The sequence below is a fragment of the Tamandua tetradactyla genome, chromosome 2, assembly GCF_023851605.1.
Source record: "Tamandua tetradactyla isolate mTamTet1 chromosome 2, mTamTet1.pri, whole genome shotgun sequence".
Lineage (NCBI taxonomy): Eukaryota > Metazoa > Chordata > Mammalia > Pilosa > Myrmecophagidae > Tamandua > Tamandua tetradactyla.
Genome location: NC_135328.1, coordinates 135,918,364 through 135,945,070, shown reverse-complemented (window position 1 = coordinate 135,945,070; position 26,707 = coordinate 135,918,364). Strand labels below are relative to the sequence as shown.

At 34.9% G+C, this 26,707-nt stretch overlaps 1 protein-coding gene across 1 annotated transcript in view; it reads left to right on the top strand.

Moving 5' to 3' along the window:
* The window catches only part of DNAH14 (dynein axonemal heavy chain 14), a gene marked incomplete at its 5' end in the record, with an annotated part of 509,245 nt that overhangs the window by 273,628 nt on the left and 208,910 nt on the right, over positions 1-26,707 (top strand). Inside the window, 5 exons of the mRNA XM_077129892.1 lie at positions 1,879-1,969; positions 3,449-3,657; positions 4,525-4,777; positions 12,135-12,216; positions 14,670-14,893. Of these exons, the coding sequence (XP_076986007.1) occupies positions 1,879-1,969; positions 3,449-3,657; positions 4,525-4,777; positions 12,135-12,216; positions 14,670-14,893 (859 nt within the window). The remainder of the gene's footprint in view (positions 1-1,878; positions 1,970-3,448; positions 3,658-4,524; positions 4,778-12,134; positions 12,217-14,669; positions 14,894-26,707) is intronic.

Below are 26,707 nucleotides of genomic sequence, written 5' to 3'. Positions count from 1 at the left end.
AGAGAGTAGGGCAGAAAAAACATTTGAAGGAATAATGGCCCCAAATTTCCCAATTTGGTTTAAAAAATAAACTTATTGATCCAAGAAGCTAAGCAAACACTAAGCATATAAATAAAGAAAATTCCCACATATACATATCATAGTCAAACTACTAAAAAACAACAGTAAAGAGAAAGTATTAAAAGCATCCAGAGGGAAATGGCATACTGCATATGGGGAACAGTGATAACAGATGAGAGCTAACTTCTCATAAGAAACACCTGAGGCCAAAAGACAATGGGATAGCATTTTTTAAATGCTGAAAGAAAAAATTGCCAAACTGGAAAACCCATCCTTCAAAAATGAAGGAGAAGGGATGCATGGGTAGTTCAGTGGTTAGAATGCCTACCTTTCATGCGGGAGACCCAGGTTCAAGTCCTGGGGGTGCCTACCCATGCAAAAAAATAAAAATAAATTTTAAAAAAGGAAAATATATTTTCAGATAAAGGAAAGCTGAGAACATTCATTGCTAGTGCATCTGGACTGAACAAATGCTAAAGGAATTTCTTCAGGCTGAAAGGAAATGACAGTAGGTAGAAATTTGGATCTATTGGAAAAAATAAAGCATGATGAATATAAAATACTTCAGCAAATCTAAAGAATTATATCATTTAACTTCTCTTGATTTCTTTAAAATAAATATAGCTATTTAAAACAAAATTATAACACTGAATTGTGGGGTTTGAAGGAATTACACAATAGGAAGTTCCCTACATTTTACATGAAATAGTACAATATTAATTCTAAATAGACTGTGATAAATGTAAATATAATTCTAGAGAAACAGCTAACATAAAAAGAGATAGAGGTAAAATGTAACAGAAAACATTAAAATGGAAAATTAAATTTCTTTCAATCAAAAAGATAGACAAAAACAAATAGAAAAATAATAAACTGAAATCTCACTATATCATAAATACATAAACATAAAAAAGACTAAACACTAGACTGTCAGACTAGATAGAAAAGGAAGACTGAATTATATGCTTGTCTACAAGAGAGGCACTTTAAAATAAAGATACAAATAACATGAAAGTAAAAGAATGGAAAAAGATATGCCATGCAAAACAATAAGCATATCAAATCTGAAGTGACTATATTAATATCAAGCAAAGTAGACTTCAAGACAAAGAGTGTTAACAAGTATAAAGAGATGATAGTCCATAATGATAAAATTTTTAATTCATAAAAAATATATAGCTATAAATGTGTATATAAGCAGAGCTTTAAAATATGTAAAATGTAATTTCCAAAACTGATAAAACTGAAGGGAAAAATAGATAAATCCACAAAGATAGTTGGAGATTATAATACCACTTTTTCAATAATTGATTTGAAAAATAAAGAAATAATCAGTGAGGATATAGAAGACTTAGCCAGCATTATCAAAACCCTTGATTTACAAAATGATATACAGACAACTGCAGGATATACACTCCTTTCATGTGCCCATAGAATATTGATGTAGGTGAACTACATGCTGGGCCATAAAACTTGTATCTATACATTTTAAAGGACTAAAAGCTTACATAGAAATGGAACTGAAAAGAGTCCAGAAATGTTCCAACATGCACAAGTTAATGTACAATAAAGTAACATTTCTAATCAGTTCTAATATACAACTAAAGTGATATTTACCATTAGAATTCTTTTTTTAAAACTGTATATTTGCCATTTTCCTATATGAGAACATAGAAAGATGCTTACTTCTCTCCCTACACAGAAATAAAATTTCAGATGAATTAAAAATCGAAATGTAAATGCGTATTGACATATAGTCTGTTTGAGTTAGAAAGTGCCTCAAATAAAAATTTAAACATTATTGGTTACGTATTTCAGGTTTTCAAACTTGATTCTTCCAATTCAACAGATATTGATGGTAACATTTTTGAGAATATGGGTAAAGATTTTAAAACTCCAGAAGTTCTGAGTAAGTATTATTAAATTCAATAAAGATGGTTATTTAACATAAAAGGCAAAGTTTGAACAAATGTGATCTTTATTTAGATGTTTAAAATGTTTTTTTTTTAAATTTTATTTCTGAGATTCCAAAATTTATGCTGTTTACCCTCCCAGCAACAAATTCCCCTTCCCCCTTCTGTCCATCCCCTGGTAGTCTCTAATCTACTGATCGACTTTCTTTCTGTAAGGATTTGCTATAAAAGTTTTTTGATTAGTGATATTTGTTCTTTTACTAATAATTTTCCTTGTGTTTTTATTTAAAATTTATATAGTATTTCCACTTATAGTATATATGTATACAATTATGATATATAAATACTAAGACTTATATAGCCCTTTCAGTTTATAAATGTCCATTAACATCTCATAAGAATCACAAAAACAAGGTAGCAATTAACAATGATTTGAAAAGCAACAGTGGCAATCAACAGTAGTATTGCCTCTAAAGTGGTACTCCACACAGTCCATGTATTCCCAGGTTTACATAACTGAGCAGATTTATCTAAAACGAATTGCACACCTATTGTGCCAGACACTTTGCTACGTGCCAGGAGGTCAGGAGAGTGCATATAACATTGTCTCTGCTCCAGAAGAGCTGACAGTTTATTGGAGGAGCCCCAGCCATTTCTTTCGTGCCAGAACATCCACCAATAGTACATTTGTGATCCAGACATTGAAATATTGCTGCTGCTTTTATGCTCTCAAAATTCCTGAGTTTTTGTGTATCACTTTTGTCATTCAATTGGAAGAGTACAGTAACTAGGCATAATAAGTCTTCTTCATGGGGCTTTAGTATAATCTCCACAGGAGATATTATAGCTATTCAGAGCCTTACCTTAGCAGTGGTGGCTATATGGATCTCCTATACTTTTGTGGTTACTGTAATATTTTTCAGAGGTTAACTATTCTCTATCTCCATTCACATATCCCCTATCCTGATCTATTGAGAAAACAGGTTTTCTAAAATCATGGATAAGGGTGTAATAGAGTTTGAAAATAGGAGTGAAGTGATTTGGAATGTGAGATACTCTAAACTCTATTTGACTCTCTTTTCAAAGGGGCTTATCTTTCCCTTTGCTATCCCCCAGGGGCAATATCTCTAAAAAATATTCCTCGGTAGAAGAGGCAAATTTGCTAACCAAAGTATGGAAAATAGAACATAATTGAGCTTTTTCCTATTCAAAATTTAATGTTTAATTATACAATTCAGCAATCCTAGAATATATAAGAAATGTTTAAAGAGTTATTAAATATGTGGTATGAATATTTAGTAACATTAAATAAATATTGGAGCATATGTATTAACAAATTTACACTAGTGTTTTCTAGGATATCAATTTTCATCTTACTTAAAAATGTTCTTTAAATTAAATAGGAAATTTACAAAATTGTAATAACAGAAGACTAAGATTATTCACAGCTATATTAAAAATATTTTTCCTTCCAGATGTTGATTGGCAGTGGATTATATTAGATGGTCCAGTGGACACATTGTGGGTAGAAAATCTAAACACTGTGCTAGATGACACTAGAACTTTGTGCCTAGCAAACAGTGAGAGAATAGCTTTAACAGATAAAATAAGAATTATTTTTGAAGTGGACAGTCTCTCTCAGGCCAGTCCTGCTACTGTCAGCCGATGTGCAATGGTCTATATGGTAAGTTTCCAAAAAAGAAATTTCTTAATAATGAAAATATGTTGTTGAGAATAAGTAGGGATGATCTGCAGCATTTTTATGTTTATTTTTACTTCTGGGTCCATAATGGTGTTCCCAATAATTTAGAAGTTTTCTGTCCTCCAAAACCTCATAACCTACAAGTGAATGAGAATGTAATTATTATTATTTTATTTTTATTATTTTTTGCATGGGCAGGCACTGGGAATCGAACCCGGGTCTCCAGCATGGCAGGCGAGGCTTCTCTGCCTGCTGAACCACTGTGGCCTGCCCAAGAATGTAATTATTGTTATTAATACTGCTCTTAGCAAGTGAAGTGTCAGTGTTTTCCACGATTATATTAGGCAGCTGGTGTAGACTGTTTTCCAAAAAGAGGTGAAAGAGCGCCCTGAGGTCTTATGCCTACACCACACTTTAAGGTCTAGGGAAACACATTACCAAGACAATGGTGAGAAGGTAGAAAACAGCAAGGAATAAGTACTTTCATATTATTAGCCATGATAAGCCTGATGTTATAGTCTACATGTCTGAATATGATGAATGAAACTATGTAGAGGACTGGCCTCCTGGGTAAACAATTCCCTTCACCACATACACATAATTTCAACACACTTTCCTATTACATTATCCGCATATTGCTTGTTGTCTTTTAGACCACAATTAAAAATTACCAAGCATTCCAAAGAAGAGTAGTGCTTTAAGTTTTTTTTTTTAATCATTTGCCCTTTATTGGCAAATAAAGCCAGATTTGAGAGAGGACAGTGGTGAAATAAAAAGAAAGGAACAAAGTAGGAGGGTACTATGTATTTTTTTTATTAACTTAAAACTATCTGTGCTTTTTATTATTAGGACCCTGTTGATTTGGGATGGGAGCCTTATGTTAAATCATGGCTTTTTAAAACTTCTAAAATTATGAGTCAGAGAGAAGTAGATTGTCTTGAATTCATGATTAAAAGAAGTGTCAAAGACGGACTACAATTTTTAAAGAAGCATCAGGAATTTCAGCCATTTCCTGTACAGGATATAACGATCGTCATAACTCTCTGCAGAATTCTTGATGCTTTCTTTGAATTCATGAATACAAATGGAGTCTTTGGACAAGGTGAGTTTTTTTTTTCCCCTTAAGTCATAGTAACAATATTAAATCTAAGGTCGTCAATACGGACTATTTATCACCTCCATTCATGTGCCCATAGAATATTGATGTAGGTGAACTACATGCTGGGCCATAAAAATTTTTATTCTACTACTATATATACAAGCTAAAATTTCTTCTTTTAACCACATCCAAATATATAATTTATTTGCTGTTAATTACATTCAAAATGTGCTACCATCACTACCACCCACTACCAAAACTTTTCCATTATTCTGATTAGAAATTTAGTACATTTTAAGCCTTAATTCCTTGTTCCCTATCCCAACACTGTCCCCTGATATAGATTCTGACTCTGTGAGTTTGCTTATTCTAACAGTGGGCTCATATGATATTTGTCTTTTTTGTACCTGGCTTATTATACTCAACATGTTGTCTTCAAGGTTCACCTATGTTGTAATATATATACAAACTTTATTCCTTTATTGACTGAGTAATATTCCATTGTATGTATGTACTGATTTTGTTTATCCATCAGTTGAAGGACGTTGGGTTGCTTCCATCTTTTGGCAACTGTGAGTAATGCTACTATAACAACAGTGTACAAATATCTGTTCAAGTCCCTCCTTTCAGTTCTTTTGGGTAAATACCTAGAAGCTGAATTGCTGGGTCATATGGCATTTCTATACTTAACTTTCTGAGAATGGCCAACCTTTCTTCCACAGCAGCTGCATCATTTTACATTCCCACCAACAATGAATGAGTGTTTCTATTTCTCCACATCCTCTCTAACACTTATACTTTTCTGTTTTCTTAATAGCAGCCATTCTAGTGAGTGTGAAATGGTATCTCATTTGAATTTCAGCTAATGATATTGAGCATCTTTTCGTGTGCTTTTTGGCCATTTGTATATCTTCTCTGAAGAAATGTCAGGTCACATTTTTTGCCCATTTTTTAAATTGGGTTCTTTGTCTTTTTGTTCTTGAGTTGAAAGATTTCTTTATCGTTTCTGGATACTAAACTTTTATTAGTTATGTTGTTTCCAGATATTTTCTCCCATTCTTTGGGTTGTCATTTTGCTTTCTTGATGAAGTTCTTTGATCTTCAAAAAATCCAAAAGTTTTTAATTTTGATGAAGTTCCCATTTGTCTATTTTTTTCTTTTCTTGCTTTGTTTTTGAAGTCTAAGAAAACTTTGCCTAACTCAGCAAGGTCCTAAAAATGCTACCTTACATTTTCTTCTAAGAGTTTGATAGTTCTAGCTCTTATATTTAGTTCTTTGATCCATTTTGAGTTGGTTTGTGTATATTATCCAAGGTAGGGATGCTCCTTTTTTTTTTGTAAGTGGAGATCCAGTTTTCCCAGCATTATTTGTTGAAAACACTACTCTTTCTCAATTGAGTGATCTTTGCCCCCTTGTTAAAAATCAGTTGGCCAGGGTGGTGCGATGGTGGCTCAGGGGCAGAACTCTTGCCTGCCATGCCAGAGAGCCTGGTTCAATTCCTGGTGCCTGCCCATGTGAAAAAAAAAATCAGTTGGCCATAAATATGAGGATTGATTTCTGAGTTCTCAATTATATTCCATTGGTCTGTATGTCTGTCCTTGTGCCAGTACCATGCTGTTTTGATTACTGTGGATTTATAATAAGGGTTTTTTTCATACATGTCTTTATTTTATAACTCATTCACCCATATACTGGCTAAATGGAGTGTCATTCACAAGATTTTTACAATCACAGAGTCATATGATAAAAGCTATATAGTTATGCAATCATTGGCAAGGATCAAGGCTACTGGATCACAGTTCAACAATTTCAAATATTTCCTTCAGACTATTCTAATACATTAGAAAATAAATAGAAATGCCTATGTAATGATTCAGTAGTTATAACCCTTTGTTAGAATCTAATTTCTCAGTTACACCTCCTACCTCTCATTTGTCCTCCTCTCAGTCTTCAGGGATATCTGGGCAATGACAATTTTAACTTCATGCTAGAAAGAGGTGTTGACATTCTGAGGTAGAGGAATGAAACTGGTTGATGTTCTTGGAGAGACTGGTGCCTGTGGGTTTCATGGCTTATCTGGCATTTGAAAAATCTGGAGACCCTAAGGGATTGCAGAATATGACATCTTAACAATATTTAGTCTTACAATCATGAATGCAAAATATCTTTCCATTTACGTAGGTCTTTGATTTCTCTTAGCAATCTTTTATAGTTTTCTGCGTACAAGTCTTGCATTCTTGGTTAGATTTATTTCTAGACACATGATTTTTTTCTTGCTATTGATTTCCTCTTCAGATTGTTCATTGTTACTGTATAAAAACACTTAAGAGATTTGGTTGTTGAACTTGAATCCTGCTACTTTAGTGAATTCATTATTAGCTCTAGGAGGTTTGTTGTAGATTTTTCAAGGTATTTGAATAAAGGCTCATTTTATCTGCAAATAGGTAAAGTTTTATTTCTTCCTTTCCAATCTGGAGGCCTTTTCTTTCTTTTTCTTGCCTAATCACTCTGGTTGGAACTCCCAGTATTAAGTAACAGTGATGACAGTGGGCATCCTTGTGTGGTTCCACATCTTAAGAGGGAAAATTTTCAGTCTTTTACCATTATATGTGATGTTAGTTGTGCATTTTCATATATGCCCTTTATCATGCTGAGAAAATTCCCTTCTATTCCCAGTTTTTTGTACTTTTTATCAAGAAGGGGTGCTGGATTTTGTTGAATACCTTTTCTCTGTCAATTGAGATGTTCATGTGATTTTCTTCTTTCTTTCTGTTAATGTGGTGTATTAAATTAATTGATTTTCTTATGTTGAATCACCCTAGCAAATACGGGATAAATCCTACTGGTCATGGTGTATAATTCTTTTAATGTGCTGTTTAGATTTAGTTTGCTAGTATTTTGTTGAGGATTTTTGCGTCTATATTAATATGATATTGGTCTGTAATTTTCTTTTCCTGTGGGATCTTTATCTGACTTTGGTATGAGGGTGATGTTGGCCTCATAGAATGAATTAGAGAGTGTTCCCTTCTCTTCAATTTTTGGAAGAGTTAGATCAAGATGGTATTTATTCTTTTGGAATGTTTAATAAAATTTTCCTGTGAAGCCATCTGATCCTGGGATTCTTTTTTTTGGCTGGGAAGTTTTTGATTACTAATTCAATCTCTGTGCTAGTTATTGGTTTGCTGACATCTTCTGTTTCTTCCGTAAGTAGTATTTGTGTTTTTAGTATTCTTCATCTGTGTTATCTGATTTTATAGTCCTTTTATTTCATTGGAGTCAGTATAATGTCCCCCTTTTCTTTTCTGATTTTAAATATATGTGCCCTTTCTCTTCTTTTCTTTGTCAGTCTAGCTAAAAGTTTGTTGATTTTTTTATCTTTTCAAAGAAACAACTTTTGGTATTACTTATTTCTCTCTATTTTTTGTTTTTTTTTTTTAAATCAACTTCATTTATCTCTGCTCGAATATTTTTTGCTTACTTCCCTCTGCTTGCATTGGGTTTAGTTTGCTCTTCTTTTTCTAGTTCTTCCAGTTTTGAGGCTAGGCCTCTTTTGAAATCTTTCTTCTTTTTTAATGTAAGCATTTAGCAGTGTAAATCTACCTCTTGGTAAATGCCTTTGCTTCATCCTATAAGCTTTGAGATGTATTTTCATTTTCAATCCCCTGAATTTATTTACTATTTTCTCTTCTGATTCCTCTTATTCCATTGGCTGACTTGTTTGTGAATTTTCAGTTTCTTCCTCTGTTATTGATTTTCAACTTCATTATGGTTGAGGAAGATATACTGTATAATTTCAGTATTTTAAAATTTATTGAGTGGGTGTTGGTGGCACAGTGGCAGAGTTCTTGCCTGCCATGCCAGAGACCCGGGTTCAATTTCTGGTGTCTACCCATGCAAAAAAAAAAAAAAAGGGAATAACTCAAAACTTGGGGGAAATACTTTGTGTGGGCCACGGTCGCTCAGCAGGCAGAGTTCTTGCCTGCCATACCAGAGACCAGTATTCAATTCCCAGTGCCTGCCAATGCAAATAAAATACATATATATATTGAGACTTGCTTTGTGACTTAAGATATGGTCGATTCTGGAGAACTGTCCATGTGCACTCAAGAAGAATGTGTATTCTGTTGTTACTGGGTAATGTGTTCTTTCCATGTCTGTTAGGTCTAGCTGGCATAGCATGGAAGGGAGAAATAATGCTATATGAATGTGCAGGGAGGAAAAGGATGAGGGGAGAAAAGAAAGTAAAGTGATTCAGTATTTCTAGATGATTCAGTACCTCTACAGTAGAAATTAGAGAAAGATAAGACTGGAGAAGGAGATCAGGCAAGTTCATTTAAACATTTGTGGCCATAAAAAAGGCATTGGGTTTTATCCTGCAGTTGAGAGGGAGACTCAAGAATTTTAAGTAGGGGAAAGACATGGTCAAATTTGAACTGCTGTTTAAATAGGATGGAGAATTGTTTTGAAAAGGAGAAGATTGTAAATGAGGAGGCAAATTAGGAGATCATTGATGATGAGGTCCTAAACTGGTGCAGTTGTATTTAGGATGAAAAAGAGAAAGTAGTTTTAAAAATATCTAGAAGGCAACATTGGCATGATTTAACAAAATTTTGAATAAAGAAATAAGGGAAAGGGAAAAGTCAAGACTGATTCTTTGATTTGTGACTTGAGTGACTGGCTAGATAAAGATGTCACCAACAGAAATAGAAAACTAAGAGGAAGAATTGGTTTCTGAGATGATGAATTAAGTAAGAGCATTTTGTTTTTATGGGGCATAGAGCTAGAACTGTCCAGCAAGAAGGTATTAGCTCAGGTAGGTTTCTAGGGTGAGAATTCAAATTTGACAGTCATCACCATGAAGGTGCATAGATCACTAAGGGAGGTGCCAATATAGAGGGAGAAATTGAAGATAAAGGGAGAACTGGGAAGTAAAAATAGTTCCCAGAAAAGTCTGGAAGAGATCAGTTGTAAGAAAATACAGAGAGCCTTGAATAGGAGATGAATCACTTTAAGTTTTGCAAGCAAGAGGTACAGATGGGCATAATTATAAAAGATATTTTGGGGTCCGGCAGTAGAACGTTGAAGTAAATTATCCTTAATGGCTTCAATTTACCCCATGAAATAAGAGCCAAATCATTTACTGATTTGAAAAAGATGAAAAGTTGGTTTGAGATAACTGAGAAAGTCATGAAATGCCCATTGAGTAATAGAAGAAAGCAGATAAATCAAGAACAACTACAAAGATTTGATGTTGTATACTGAGGGCTCATTTGAAAGCAGAAACCATTGCATTGTAGTGGTGTATTGAGAATGATAGAGAGGAATTAAGAAGCATCCTTGAGGATCTCAGGTAAAAAGTTCAACTCTCCCGGTTCAAAAAGTCTGCTTTGTACTTTATCAGCTACTAAAGATGATAAATATTAGAAGGAACAAGTTTTTGGTAAATATTTTGGTGCTTTGTTGTATGTTATACCTGCTGAACAAGAATGGTTAATTGTTTTATATGAATCATGAATTATGAATCATGATTCATGTTAGATGTGAACTCTCTTGGATCATTTATGTAGAGAGATTATATTCTAGAAAGATGAAGTAAAGATCTGTTAGAGTCATTTCATTCTTCACTTGACTAAGAATAGCAGAGGGAAGCTGACATTTCTATACTAAACCATGAAAGTACAATACAATATTAGTAATATACTATGAAAGGTACTCCCAAAAACCTCTCAAAATTTTATAACCCTCAAATATTCAATGCCATTCCTGTTGTCCTAGCTCCTTCTACATCTTACAATATGTGCTTTCAGGGATATTCTTTCTGAACATTCTCAACCAAGCTACAAAATGACTGAGGATAAGGTAAAGGCATATATAAAAGCTACCTGAGTCATGGGGTACTAAAATTCTCCATAAACAAAATTTTTAATAAATGTTTAACTTTACAGATGATGAAAGGAAAATTTCTTTGAAAATAGAGTAAAATTTTAGCCTGATAAATAGGGTGAATTTTTTAAAAAGGTGAAACATATTGAAGGCTATAATTTTCTGAAGCATAAACTCTTACAGAAGCTAGTTGAAGGATAAATTAATTCAACCTTTCATGGTGAGCTATTTGATAACATAAGCATTAAACACCAATATACTTTGCAATCGTATCTCTTCTGGGAATTTAGTATAAGGAATTGATTAAAGAAGTACACAAAGATTTATACAAAAGGAGCTTTATTTATAGCGGAATTATTTCTAATAATAAAAACAGCAATAATCTTGTTTCCAACAATAGGGGAATGGCTTAATAAACTGTGGTGCAACAAAATCATATTTTAAAGGCTTATCAATAACATGAGGACAGACTTAAAATTAAAAAGCAGGATAAGAACCCAAATCTGTTTTTAATTTTTATTTACATTTAACAGTTGAAGTATATTTTATAATCTGTAAGTATTTATATAAAAGACTATAAAGAGAAGCATCATTGTTTTCATGGTTGATATCTGTGGGTGATGGAATTAGGGTGATTGTAGTTTTCTTCTGTATATTTTTAAAATGTTCTAGATTGTACACTTTGGATGATTACATGATATGTGACTATATAATATATATCAAATAAAAATTTTTGAAAAAAATGTTCTATAAGAAGCATATGTTATTTTAATGAGAAAATAAGCATTATGAAAGTAAAACTAAGCTTAAAGGAAGAATGACTAAAACGTTCACTCTTTCCTTCTCTATGGGATGCATGACTTCAACAAAAAAGTGGGTAATATGGGATGGGAGGGAGATAGCTGGACTTTGTCTAAAGAGTACATGTTTGATGTTTGTTTTGATAAGTTCCTTATTTGAAAGCGTCGGTGTGTTTTTTAATGCTCCACTCTACTAGGACACATTATTTAGTTTGTAATGAGCTGCTATGTTTGGAGGTATCTGAATATTTTAAACTTTTCATTTTGGAACAATTTCACATTTAGGAAAAATTTGCTAGAATAGAATGAAAAATAAAATGTATGCAGCTTTATGCTTTGATTATGAATTGATTCAGAGCAGCGTGACAGTGGCTCAGTGGCAGAATTCTCATCTGCCATGCTGGAGACCTGGGTTCGTTTCCTGGTGCCTGCCCGTACAAAATAAATAAATATGTGAATTGATTCATACAATTGTAAGAATATTATTTGCTCTTTTGCTTACAAAAGTAATTCCCATTTTGATCTGATAAAGTAACTCTAAGATACTATATATATAAGCAGATGTTCTCATGTTAATTCACAAATTGAACAATGTTAAAAGATTAAACCTCATTAGGAAACCAGCTAAATTTGGGATCTATCGTTAATTGTAGAAAAAAATCTCTTCCCTTTTTAAGGTAATGATTTGAGTGATACTTCAACTGAAAAGAGAACTCCTCCAAAATCAAACATTTCTGCCAAATTCAAGGATGCAGAAAGGTTAGTCACATTTATTCAACAAAAATGTTTTAGTGTCTACTAGGTGCCAGACCCTCAAATAGGTACAGGGTTATTTTTCAATAAACCGATACCTTTATGACTTCATAATATCAAAATCCACTTAAATTTATTTTATGCCAGTATAGAGTCATAATACAGGATCACCAGATTATGATGCCTAGTTTTGAAACAATAGCCATTATATTGCATATATATATATGCATATATTATATGCATAGAGTCCATACTCTATGCATATTTGAGAAAACAATAAAGCTGACAAGAATTTATTTCATGAATCTTCCATTTATGAGCTGTGGAACATTAAACCAGTTATTAAATATTTTTAAGCTTTGATTTTTTTCATTTATAAAACTAGAATAATGATGTGATGTGCTAGATATGTATGATGTACCTGGTACCTAGTAAGTGCTCAGAAAATTATAGCTTCAGAAATTATCAGCTCTACATTTCTTCTTTCATTTTGTATGTCAAGAGGGTCGCTATTGTGACCTTCTTACACCTAATTATGAATCCCTGAGACATTCATGTCATATTTGCTTTTGAATAAAAGAACATTCTACTCTACCTTAAAATCCATTCACTTCTCTACATTTTAGCTATCACTATCTTAGTCCAAACTTCCATCATTTCTTGTCTATACCATTGCTTCCTAATTGGTTTCCCCATCTGTGCTCTTTACTCTTCTAGTCTATTATTCTAAATGTAACAACCAGATACTATTTTTATTTTTTGTTAAATAGTACGTAGTCATAAAACAATATTTTAAAAATGTGTGTAATTAAGTAAGTAGCAATACCACAAACACCCATATACACACACCTGATTATAGAAAAAGCACATTATTTAATCATTGAAGTCCCCTATGCCCTCCTAGATCTTACTAATGCCATCCCATCATCTGAGGTAACTGCAGTCCTGAATTTCATGTTTATTAATATATCCATAGACAATGTATTGTTTAGCTTTGCATGTTTTTTGAACTATAAATAAATAGAATCCCTTTGTAGGATCTTCCATGACTTGTAGTTTTGCTCAATGTTATTTCCCTATGATTAATCTATTCTGCATGTAGCTGTACTTCATCCATTTTCTCTGCTGTCTAGTGTTACATTGTATAAATATTCATAATTTATCATTTTACCATTGATAAGCATTTAGATTGTTCCCAATTTTTGCTATTATAAATAATACCGTGTTTACTATGTACATATATGCAGGTGTTTGATATTTTAAAAACGTAGCATAACTTAAGAGTGCTTCTTTTTTCTATTTATAGCCATTTAATGATTTCCCATTACACTTAGGAAGGGAAACAGAAAACCTTGGCACAGCTTTAAAAAGACCATGCCTACCTCTCCAGACTCTTCTGAAATCTTTCTACAACTGTCTAACTTCAGTGACACTGGCTGTTTTTTTCCAGTTCCTCAAACTAACCATGACTTCCTGGTTTTGGCATATGTATTTATTCTACTCAAATACATTTCCTTATATTTTTTGCCAAATTTCATGAATTCTTTGGGTCTCAATTGAACTGTTGCTTCTTCAAAGAGGCCTCCCTTGATTCCTACAATTCATGTTAGTTATCTCTCATCATTATTCTTCATGGTGTTATTGACTTTTCATTCTTTGCACTTATTAATTTTTTTGTCCTGGGGAAAAGAGATCATGTTTGTTCTGTTCAGAGTAACTGATAAATAGTATGCACGCAACAGATATTTGCGCGATGAACTATTATACTAGGCTAGAAATTTCGTGTGAAATTCAGCACATGCGTTATGCATTGATTGCTTATTAATTTCAGCTAAATGATGTATTTTAAGTTTTTCGTAATTTATAAATAATTTTATGATAATACTAAATCCTGAACTATTCAAGATATCTTGAAATTGAGCCTAAATGTCTTGTTCAGTTCCATCACTATCAGTTCTATCGCTAGAGTAATTTCAGATTTTTATGGACCAGGAATGACCAAGGTTGATCCAGACTGAAAAGACCACCAGAGTCACACTGCCTGGCTTTAGCCAGTATAAACTAAATCAAGCCCTAGGACTTGGTTGACAGGAGTACACAGTGAATGACTGTTTACTACTGTCTTTCTCCATAATTAGAAAGAATTATTAGATCTCTCACAAAAGACAGGGACTGGCTCAGCTAATAAATTGACCTAAAATAAAAGCGAATCATATGTGTGAAATAAAGATCAACTACAAATCTCTTAAACATGTAGTACTTTTAAAAAAATAGTAGCAGTGTATAATTTATATGACTTTTAGTCAAAGGAAAATTATACATTAATAACTCTATAATGTTTAGATCAAACTTAACTGTTACACTTTTTAATTATGCAACTTTGGCATGATACTGAAATAAATTAGTGAACTGTTTTCTAAAAATTTTAACCTTCACTCTTCCATAAATATCTATCCCAGGGCTGAAAATACATGGCATCTGGGGAAGTACCCTGATAAATTAATAAGAATGATTCAAAAGCTTTTCATATTTGCATTTACATGGGCATTTGGAGGAACTTTAAAACGTGAAGATGAACATGAAGATGATACACTATTTTGCTTTGAACCTAATTCTTTTGCAAAAGTAACCTATGATTTTGACAGACTTGTTCATGAATTATTTGAAAATAATTCACAAGTAGGTAAGTTCTGAAAAAAAGTCATTATTCATAATTATACCAACATTCCAAGAGTAATTGTAAAATTTTTATGGTTGAATTCATATTGATTTTAAAATGTGAAGATAAAGGGCAAAAGAGGGTTAATAAGTATCCCTGAACACTGCCACTCCAATGAAAGGAAACTAAAGAAAATTCAATTCCCATGTAATCCTTGGTGCTACAAGAAGTTGAGAGCCTAGCAAGGGAGAAGGAGAAAGATAAAAAATTGAAACTATGAGCTTAATCAAACTGACCCACCTTACATCTATATTACCATGTGGCAAGAAATTGTATAGAAGCAGAATATTAAAGACTCATATTTCTTTTTTTCAAAATTTTGCTAAATTATTTTATCTTAGATTTCTTTAGTATTTGTGCTATTTGAATCAGTTCTAACAAATGGAATGTATCCTAGTGCTTTAAAACACTAAACTTTCCTAAGTAGCAGTTACTAACTAAAGGAACTTTGAACAAATAAAAATATTGTTTATGAAGATGTCAAAAGATACAGAATATTAAGTATGAATATATTTATTATAAGGATGTCATAGTTGAGAGTTGAAACCTCATCCAAAGAACAAATCCTACCAGTTTGTCAGATATAATTTTTAAATTATCTTTATGAGGTTATTTGTTAAAAGTTTCATTTATAACATCTGGATGGCAAAGATTTTATGTTATTTCCTATGTAAATTAACCTTTAATCTCAAAACATTATATGCCAATTTGTTGTTGAAATTAATTATTTAACTTGTTGTCTCTGTTTTCTAAAGGCAAATAAACTGCCTTGATTTATTTGTTAGACAGAAATACCTTAAATTCTGTATTTTTCTCTCTGGAAACCTAAAGGCATTATTTTATTATGCTATTTATTCTGTTGGATTGTATAACAGTGGATATGAGAGACTTTATTTTATCTTCTGAAATGACAGTCTAAAATCTAGTTCAGTAAGGGAAGAAGAGACAGTAGAAGCAACTATAAAACCACCAGACTAGAAATGAGAAAGTGATTAAAAAAGACTACTTAGCATCAGCCTAAATACAGTAATTCTAAAAACACATGAAGAAAAGTAATATTAAGAAAGTATACTGAGTAATAATGAGAAGATGGCAGAGTAGGGTAGACTAGATTTACTCCTGCTCCATTGGACAAGATAGGAGGCAGAGTAAAAATGATGGAATAGACACTCCAGGAGGTGAGTGATTGAAGAGGATCTGCAGTATTTCACAGGGAGAAGAGAAGCGGGAGGATCAGGATGGGGAGAGAAGGGTGGGTCTGATTGTTGATGAGCCCACGAGGAGCAGGCAGTGGTGCATCGGAAAGTGTGGATCCAAGAAAATTGATCATTCCTCTGCTCTAGCCTCCCCAGCTGCTGGCTAAAGAAACGTCCCCAAGTGGTTCCATGGCCATCAGCACCCATGGAGAGCCGAGAGGCATGCTTAAACATCCACTATGAAAAGCTGCCTTCCCTGGGTGTTAGGAGCTGTTGCCTGGCAAGGTGACGCGAATAACTGACTCAGCAGCCATGAAGAATGGTGGATTCACTGGGCAGCAGGCACTGTGGAACAGCTGCTTCCACAGGCACTGTGATCAGCTCCCCTGTCCCATGTTCTGGGACCAGCAGTCCTGCCACCATGCACTGGGAGCAGACCCCCCCCCAACATGCTTACCATCTTCTCAGCCATCTGCTACAGTTGGTGAGCCTGAAGGGAGGAAGTGCCTCAGGAACATTACCTGCTAGGAAGAAGCAGTCAGAGAAGTGTATTCTAGCAAACTCATTATGTGCCTAGGTTTTAAAATATGTGTATATATTTCTATATTTTTAGTATTAGAATTCTTCTTTATTTTTATTTATATATATTTTGTATATTTATATTTTTATAATTATTTTTCTTTATTTTATTTTTAAATTTTCTCTCCCTTCTGTGGGCACAATTCTGAATTCATTCCTAATATATCTTGGGGAGTCTCCTTCTGACTTTTGGGCCCACTATTGCTGAAGTATGTTTTTAAAAAATTTTATTTTATTATAATCATTATTTGGGGGGGTGTACGGACGGGAGGTCAAGCCCAGGTCTCCCGCATTGCAAACGGACATTGTGCCACTGAAATACCCATGTGCCCAGCCTAGTTTTTAATAAACCCTCAAATAGAATTGTATCCCTGTGTTAGTTAGATTCAGTTGTCAACTTGGCCAGGTGAGCATACGTAGTTTTGTTGCTGCAGACAAAAGCCAATGGTACATGAACTTCATCTGTTGCTAATTACATCTGCAGTTGGCTAGGAGGCATGCCTGCTGCAATGAGTGACGTTTGACTTAACTGGCTGGTGCTTAAATGAGAGACTGTAAAGTAGCACAGCCTAAGCAGCTCAGCATTCCTCACCTCAGCACTTGCAGCTCAGCCCAGGCCTTTGGAGATGCAGAAAGAAGTCACCCCAGGGAAAGTTGTTGGAACCCAGGGGCCTGGAGAGAAGACCAGCAGAGACCACCCTGTGCCTTCCATGTAAGAAAGAACCTCAGTGGAAAGTTAGCTGCCTTTCCTTTGAAGAACTAACAAAATAAATTCCCTTTTATTAAAAGCCAATCCGTTTCTGGTGTGATGCATTCTGGCAGCTAGCAAACCAGAACAATCCCCTACATGAGGTCCGGTCCTTGGTTTGGCAGGGAATTGCTGATAAACCAAGTGCAAAAGGAAGCCTTCAATGCAAAGCCAAATAAATATAAAACTTTAGATGAGTGAAGGGAATCAACCTGCAATATAACCATATTAAGATATCAAATGTCCCAAACACAACAGAAGATCATAACGCATTTGAAGATCTAAGAAGAAATGGTCCAGGCAAATAAAATCAAAACACCAGAAGGGACGCAGAATATGGAACAACTACTCAATCATATTTATAAAGGAATAAAGGATATCAGGAAGACACTAGAAGAGCATAAAGAAGAATTCAAAAGATTAAATAGAAAAATGACAGATCTTAGAGAATTGAAAGACACAGTAGACCAAATTAGAAATATATTAGAGACACACAATACCAGATTTGAAAAAGCAGAAGGAAGGATAAGTGACCTTGAAGACAGAACCATTGAACTAGAGCACACAAAAGAACAAATTGCAAGAAAGATGGCAGAAATGAAACTGAATCTTAGGGAAGTGAAGGAAAACAAAAGGTGCACAAATGTAAGAAACATTGGTATCCCAGAAGAAGAGAAGAGTAAAAGACTGGGAAGATTAGTTGAAGATATAATTGGGGAGAACTTCCCAACTCTTAGAAAATCAAGGGGCTCAATGAACCCCAAATAGGACAATCCAAATAGGCCTACTCCAAGACTAGACTGTCAGATATTTTAAGAGAAGCAGAAAGTCTTGAAAGTAGCATGAGAAAAGCAATCTACTACATACAAGGTGTGCTGGTTTGAAAGGATGTATGTCCCCTAGAAAAGCCATGTTTTAATCTAAATCCCATTTCGTAAAGGCAGAATAATCCCTATTCAATACTGTATGTTTAAAACTGTAATCAGATCATCTCCCTGGAGCTGTGATTTAATCAAGAGTGGTTGTTAAACTGGATTAGGTGATGACATGTCTCCACCCATTTGGGTGGGTCTTGATAAGTTTCTGGAGTTCTATAAAAGAGAATTTTGGAGAATGAAGGAGATTCAGAGAGAGCAGAGAATGCTGCAGCACCACGAAGCAGAGAGTCCATGAGCCAGTGACCTTTGGAGATGAAGAAGATAAATGCCTCCCGGAGAGCTTCATGAAACCAGAAGCCAGGAGAGAAAGTGAGCAGATGATACCGTGTTCACCATGTGCCCTTCCAGCAGAGAGAGAAACTGTGACTTTGTTTGCCATAGGCGTTCTTACTTGAGAGAGAAACCCTGAACTTCATCAGCCTTCTTGAACCAAGGTATCTTTCCCTGGATGCCTTTGATTGGACATGTCTATAGACTTGTAATTGGGACATTTTCTCAGCCTTAGAACTGTAAACTAGCAACTTATTAAATTCCCCCTTTTAAAAGCCATTCTTTTTCTGGTATATTGCATTCTGGCAGCTAGCAAACTAGAACACAAGGGAAAACAGATAAGACTGAGTTTGGACTACTCAACAGGTACCATGGAAGGAGAGGGCAGTGGTATGTTTTATGTAAGATCATGAATGTGAAAGGCTTCCAGCCAAGAATTCTTTATCTAGCCAAGTTGTCCTTCAAAACTGAGTGAGAGATTAAAATCTTCAAAGAAAAGCAAAGACTGAGAGAACTAGTCAACATGATGCCTACCCTACAAAGAATAATAAAGGGAGTACTGTCAGCTGAAAAAAAAAAAGGAGAGGGAGATCTGAAGGAGAGCACAAATTGAAGAGTACTAGTAAGTGTAATTTAAGGATTAAAAGAGAGGATTAAGAATATATAGATCTGGGCAGGCCACAGTGGCTCAGCAGTTAAAGTTCTTGCCTGCCAAGCAAGTGACCCAGGTTTAATTCCTGGTGCCTGCCCATCCAAAAAAAAAAAATATTTATAAAATATTTTTATTTTATTCGACAAATAAAAACTAAAAATAAAATGACAGATCCAAGAACTGATTTTAGAATAATAACTTTGAACATTAACATAAGCTCACCAGTTAAAGGATACAGACTGGCAAAATAGATTAAAAATATAATCCATCTATATGCTGTTTACTAGCGATGCCTCTTGGACCCAAGGACACAAATAAATTGAAAATGAAAGGGTAGAAAAATACCCTTTCAAGCTGTAACCAAAAGAAAGCAAGAGTAGCTATACTAATATCAGATAAAACAGAGTTTAAATGTCAGGACGATAAAAGACATGAAGGAGGATAATACATATTAATAAAAAGGACAGTTCACCCAGAGGAAATAACAATCGTACATGTTTATGCTCCCAATCAAGGAGCTCTGAAATATGTGAGGCAAACATTGGCAAAACTGAAGAGAGCTATAGATGTTTCAACAATAATAGTGGGAGACTTCAATACACCATTCTCCACTATAGAAAGAAACACCAGGCAGAGAATGTGATTAACGAATTAGGCCTAATAGACATATGTAGATTGTTACACCCCAAAACAGCAGGATATATACTCTTCTCTAGTGCACGTGGAACATTCTCCAGAATAGATCATATGCTGGGACACACAATAAGTCTTTATAAATTTAATAAGATTGAACGTGTCCAAAGCACTTTTTCTGACCACGATGGAATGAAGCTGGAAATTAATAATCACCAAATTACCAGAGCTTTCAGAAACATATGGAGATTAAACAACACATTCTTAAATAATCAATAGGTCAAAGAAGAAATTGGTAGAAAAATTAGTAAGTATCTTGAGATGAATGATAATGAAAATAAAATATATCAGAACTTATGTGACATGGCAAAGGCAGTGCTAAGAAGGAAATTCATTGCTCTAAATGCCTGTATTAAAAAGCCACAATGAGCAAAAGTTGAGGACTTAACTGTTCCTCTGGAGAAATTATAGAAAGAAAAGCAAACTAACCCAAAGCAAATAGATGAAGAGAAATATGAAATAAATGAACTGGAGAATAACAACAATGACAACAACAAAAAACAATAGAATCAGCAAAACCAAAAGTTGGTTCTTTGAGAAAATCCATAAACTTGATGGTCCCCTATCTATACTGACAAAGAAAAAAGAGGGAGAACACAAAATCAGAGGTGAGAGGGAAGATGTTACCATGGATCCTGAAGAAATTATAAAAAGCATAAAAGCATACTATGAACAACTGTATGCCATCAAATTAGACAACCTAGATGAAATGGACAAATTTCTAGAAACATATGAACTACCTATAATGACTCAAGAAATAGAAGATCACAAAAAATACATTTCAAGTAAAGAGATTCAATCATTCATCAGAATTCTTCCCACTAACAAAAGACCAGGACCAGACAGATTCACAGAGAATTTTATCAAACATTTCAAAAATAACTAAAACCAAACCTGCTCAAACTCTTCCAAAATATTGACAAACAAAGAACACTACCTAACTCATGTTATGAAGCAGACGTCACTCTAATACCAAAACTGGATGACGAGTCTAGAAGAAAGGAAAACTACAGTCCAGTCTCCCAAATGAACGTATGTTTTGGTTTGATAAAGCTTCTGGAATACAATATACCAGAGATGGAGTGGCTTAGAAGGGGAACTTATTAAGTTACATGTCTACTGTTCTGAAGCCATAAATATGTCCAAACTAAAGCATTTGAAAATGATACCTTGAACTAAAGAAGAAAGGCTGATGTCTGTCACTTGGGAAGGCATGTGGTTATTATCTGTTGGTGCTTATTTCTGGTTCCTTTGCTTGCAGCTTCTGATCCAGTGGCTTCATCGCTGAGTATCTGTGGGTACTGACTTAGCTGCTAAGATGAAACTCGGGTTTCATCTCTTAGCTTAGCTGAGATTCCCAGGGCTGAAGATTCCTTCTTTTCTGGTTCTGGCTATTTCTGTGAGTCCTTAGTACCTGGACTACATCTGTCAGTGCTCCAAGCAGCTCCAAATGTCTGCATCCCTGTCAGCTTTGAAATGACTGTTCTCCAAGCTCTTCTGCATTTCCAGAGATCTGTGTCTGCATGTATCTGCATCTCTTTGTCAGCACTTATAGCATCTGAGCTTCCTCTAAAATGTTTCCTCTTTTAAAGTACTCCAGTAAATTAATCAAGACTCACCTTGAATGTGTGGAGTCATACCACCAAGTGGGTTTTTTTTTTTTTTTTTTTTTTTTTGCATGGGCAGGCACTGGGAATAGAACCTGGGTCTCTGGCATGGCAGGCAAGTCCCAAGTGGGTTTTATACAGGAGTGCAAGTGTCAGTCAACACAATAAAACCAATCAACATAATATAGCACATTAACAAATCAAAAGGGAGAAACATCACATGATCGTCCCAATTGATGCTGAAAAAGTATTCGATAAAATCCCAGATCCTTTCCTGATAGAAACACTTCAAATGGTAGGAATTGAAGGAAACTTCCTCAAAATCATAAAGGAAATATGTGAAAAATGCAAGGACAGCATTAAGCTTAATGGTGAGACATTGAAAACATTCCTCCTAAGATCAGGAATGAGACAAGGATGCCCATTGTCACTACTATTACTCAACATTGTACTGGAATTCCTAACTGGAGTGATTAGGCAGGAAAAAGAAACAAAAGACATCTAAATAGGAAAGGAAGAAGTAAAACTTTTGGTATTTGATGATATGATCCTATACTTAGAAAAATCCTAAGAAATCTAAAACAAAGCTGCTTGAGCTGATAAAAAAATTTAGCAAAGTGGCAGGATACAATATTATTGTACAAAAATCAATAATGTTTCTATACACAAGTAGTGACAAATCTGAGGAGACAATTTAGGGAAAAAATTCCATTCAAAATAGTGATCAAAAGAACCAGGTATCTAGGTAAAAGCCTAACCAATGATGTCAAGGACTTGTACATGGAAAACTACAACACATTGCTAAAAGAATTAAAAAGTGGCCTAGATAGATGTAAAGACCTTCCATGCTCATAGATAGGAAGGTAGAATGTCATTGAGGTATCAATTCTACCCAAATTGCCGTACAGATTCAGTGCAGTACCAATCAAAATTCCAACAACTTACTTTGAAGACTTTGAAAAGCTAGTTATCAAATTTATTTGGAAGGGAAAGAGACTCTTCCTTTAGTCTCACACAGAAGTTGAAGTTTTAAATACAAATGACCATTTATTTTCAACACCCTGCAATACTGACGCTCCTTTTTTCTTCCTCATGCAAAAAATATTTTTAAATTTGTATACTTAATCACCATCATTGTAAACTCTAGGCATTCCTACATTATACCACCTTAGTCTTTATTGTGTATCTTTCCTTCTGGTTTCATGTGTGCCCCCAGGCCTTCTCCCTCTATCATTCTCACATTCAGCTTCATTCAGTGTACTTACATTATTGTGCTACAATCAGGTAATTAAATACTGCCCTTTTACATTTCAAATCATGTCCAAGACATCATGATCTGGCAAAAATTTTGTTATTTGTTCTTAGAGTTGTATTCTGTTGCTGCTTTCTTCAAAGGATAAATCCAAAATCATAATAAACACTGTGATTTTTCATTAAAGAAAAGGAGAAGGAGGAGATAGAGAAAATGGGATTTAAAAAATGAGTATGACTGCTGAATCACTATATTGACATTTCTTCTAGTCGCCAGTGTTTTGGAGGGCTAGAAGGAAAAATCTGAAATAGTGGAATGGTAACCCATAAAAAACTCTGAAATCTGTTCTGTAACTTTTTTTTTTTTTTTTTACATGGGCAGGCACCGGGAATCTGTAACTATTTCTTGACGTAAAATTTGAAAAGTATTGTATACTCTCTTTTCTTTATATTTTATATTTCACAATAAAAAGCATTTAAAATAATAATAATGAGAAGGGTCAGTCAGATGGGTGTAATATAGAGGAAAAAGACCAGCCATGAAAATTGTTGAAAATGGATGATGGGTACATGAGAGTTCCTCATACTAATTTCTCTATTTTTAGTTTATATGAAACTTTACATAATAAAAAGTTTTTTGAAAGAAAAAGTATACTAACCAAATCATCCATGGTCATACTAATTTTTCCAGATGAAATTACTATTTTAACATAAATACATTTAGGGTTCTCAAAGAGACAAATAAAAGAGCATCATCCATTTTAAAATATGGATGTGAAGCCAAACAAAATAAAACTGGAAAAAGGACCAAATTTATGTTGAGTCATGCCCTGGTGGGCCTTAATCCTCTTATTGGAGTCCTTTGTAAAAGGGTGAAATACAGAGAGAAACATACAGAAGCTGAGAGAAAAAGATACAGACAGAGGAACCAGAATCTGAGAGCAATGAAAGAAACCTGGGAGAGAAGAACCACCATATGCACTATGTGCCTTACTATATGACAGAGAAATCTAGAATTGCTGGATTGGCTGATGATGCCTTGATTTGGAAGTTTTTTATCCTCAGATCCATAAGCTTGTAAACTAATAAAGCCCCACTGTTAAAAGCCAGCCCACTTCTGGTAAATTGCATTTTCATCAGCTTTAGCAAACTAAAATAACTAGTAAACTCAGTGGGAAGGTGTGAAATACAAGAATAATTACAATCAGAGAACTTGGTAAAGCAGGTCAGTAAACTGATGCAGCTTGAAAGGTTTAGGAGGCAAAAGAGAGAAAAGGCAGACAAAGAAACCTTAGAGTGAGGAGGTTTATTCCTGTGCTCCCGGGCAGAGCTCACAGAACCCAAGGCAGGGGGTGGTGAGTCCATGCCGGGGTCTTGATGTGGGTGGTTTTTAAGCAAGGGGGTCAGGTGACGTCCAGAAGGGGTGGCACAGTGACCTTCCCTGTTCTCCCGACCTAACATTCCAGCCATTTTGTGATAATAGGGCACCGAGATCTTTCTGGCTATTTCCTGCTGTATTGGGGCGGCGTGGGGTTATAGGCTGAAATTGTTATAGTCAGGAGAGGGGCAGGTTGGTTATAGGAATCTGGAGAGGAGGGTGGGTGGTGGTAATGATGCAGGAGCATTTGGTTGATTGCTATCCGTGACTGTTCCTTCATGCATCCTTGAAGGAAGTTGAGGATATAGGGAGCTAGGAGAAAGAAAAGACAGAATAACTGGTCCTAGTAGCAGCAGGAGCCATGTTGCAAGGGGGGAAGAAAACCAGCTCAGGGCGGAGTTGGTTCCCTGTTTTCTATGGTAGAGATCTTCTTTCAGTTTGTTCAGGGTTTGAGTATTTTGTTCCACCAGACCCGACTCATTGATGTAATAGCAACATTCTTCCTGGAGGAATATGCACGTCCCTCCTCTTTCGGCTGTCAGCAGGTCCAAGGCCCATCGGATTTGAAGGGTCACCTGGGCTAGTGAGATAAGTTGACATTGCAGAGAAGGCAGGGATTTTGAGGTTGATTCCAGGGTCACCTGTAGTCGAGTCTCAAAGTTTTTTTGTGTTTTTTAAAAATTTTTTATTGATTAAAAAAAATTACAGGAAAGAAAAATAAACATTCCCAACACATACACTCAGCAGTTCACAATATCATCACATAGTTGCATATTCATCATCATGATCATTTCCCAGAACATTTGCATCAATTCAGAAAAAGTAATAAAAAGACAACAGAAAAATAAAACAAAAACAGAAAAAAAAATTTTTACATACCATACCCCTTACCCCTCCCTTTCATTGATCACTAACATTTCAAACTAAATTTATTTTGACATTTGTTCCCTCTATTATTTATTTTTAGTCCATATGTTCTACTCATCTGTTGACAAGGTAGATAAAAGGAGCATCAGACACAAGGTTTTCACAATCACACAGTCACCTTGTGAAAGCTATATCATTATACAATCATCATCAAGAAACATGGCTACTGGAATACAGCTTTACATTTTCAGGCAGTTCCCTCCAGCCTCTCCACTACATCTTGAACAACAAGGTGATATTTACTTAATGCATAAAAATAACCTCCAGGATAACCTCTCGACTCTGTTTGGAATCTCTCAGCCATTGACACTTTGTCTCATTTCACTCTTCCCTTTTTTGGTCGAGAAGGTTTTCTTAGTCCCTTGATGCTGGGTCTCAGCTCATTCTGGGATTTCTGTCCCACGTTGCCAGGAAGGTCCACACCTGTGGGAGTCATGTCCCATGTAGACAGGGGGAGGGTGGTGAGTTTGCTTGCTGTGTTGGCTGGAGAGAGAGGCCACATCTGAGCAACAAAAGAGGTTCTCTTGGGGGTGACTCTTAGGCCTAATTTTAAGTAGGCTTGACCTATCCCCTGTGGGGTTAAGTTTCATATGAGCAAACCCCAAGACTGGGGGCTCAGCCTATAGCTTTGGTTGCCCACACTGCTTGTGAGAATATCAAGAATTCAACTTGGAGAAGTTAAGTTTGTTTAGCCAATCGTCTGTTGATGGACATTTTGGCTGCTTCCATCTCTTGGTAATTGTAAATAATGCTGCTATAAACATTGGTGTGTAAATGTCATTTGTGTCCTTGCCCTCATGTCCTTTACATAGAGACAGCATATAGATGGGCCCTGTTTTTTAATCCATTCTGCCAGACTATGTCTTTTAATTGGAGAGTTTAATCTATTAACATTCAGTGCTATTACTGCATGGGTAGTACATTCTTCTACTATTTTACCTTCTGGGTTTTATATGTCATCTAATTTTCCTTCTTTTTACCTTTACTGATAGTCTTCCTTTCTACACTCTTCTCCACACCTCTGTCTTCTGTCTTCGTATCTGTCTCTAGCGCTCCCTTTAGTATTTCTTGCAGAGCTGGTCTCTTGGTCACAAATTCTCTCAGTGATTTTTTTGTCTGAAAATGTTTTAATTTCTCCCTCATTTTTGAAGGACAATTTTGCTGGGTATAGAATTCGTGGTTGGCAGTTTTTCTCTTTTAGTAATTTAAATATATCATCCCACTGTCTTCTTGCCTCCATGGTTTCTGCTGAGAGATCTGCACATAGTCTTATTGGGCTTCCCTTGTATGTGATGGATTGCTTTTCTCTTGCTGCTTTCAAGATTTCTCTCTTTCTCTTTGACCTCTGACATTCTGATTAGTAAATGTCTTGGAGTATGTCTATTTCTTACCATGAAAAGTAACAGATGTACAAAAAAGCAATAAATTTCAAAGCACACCAGAATTATTTGTAGAACAGATTTCAGAGTTTGTTATAGGTTACAGTTCCACAGTTTAGGTTTTTCATTTTGCTCCAAGACAGTGGAGACTAAAAAATTA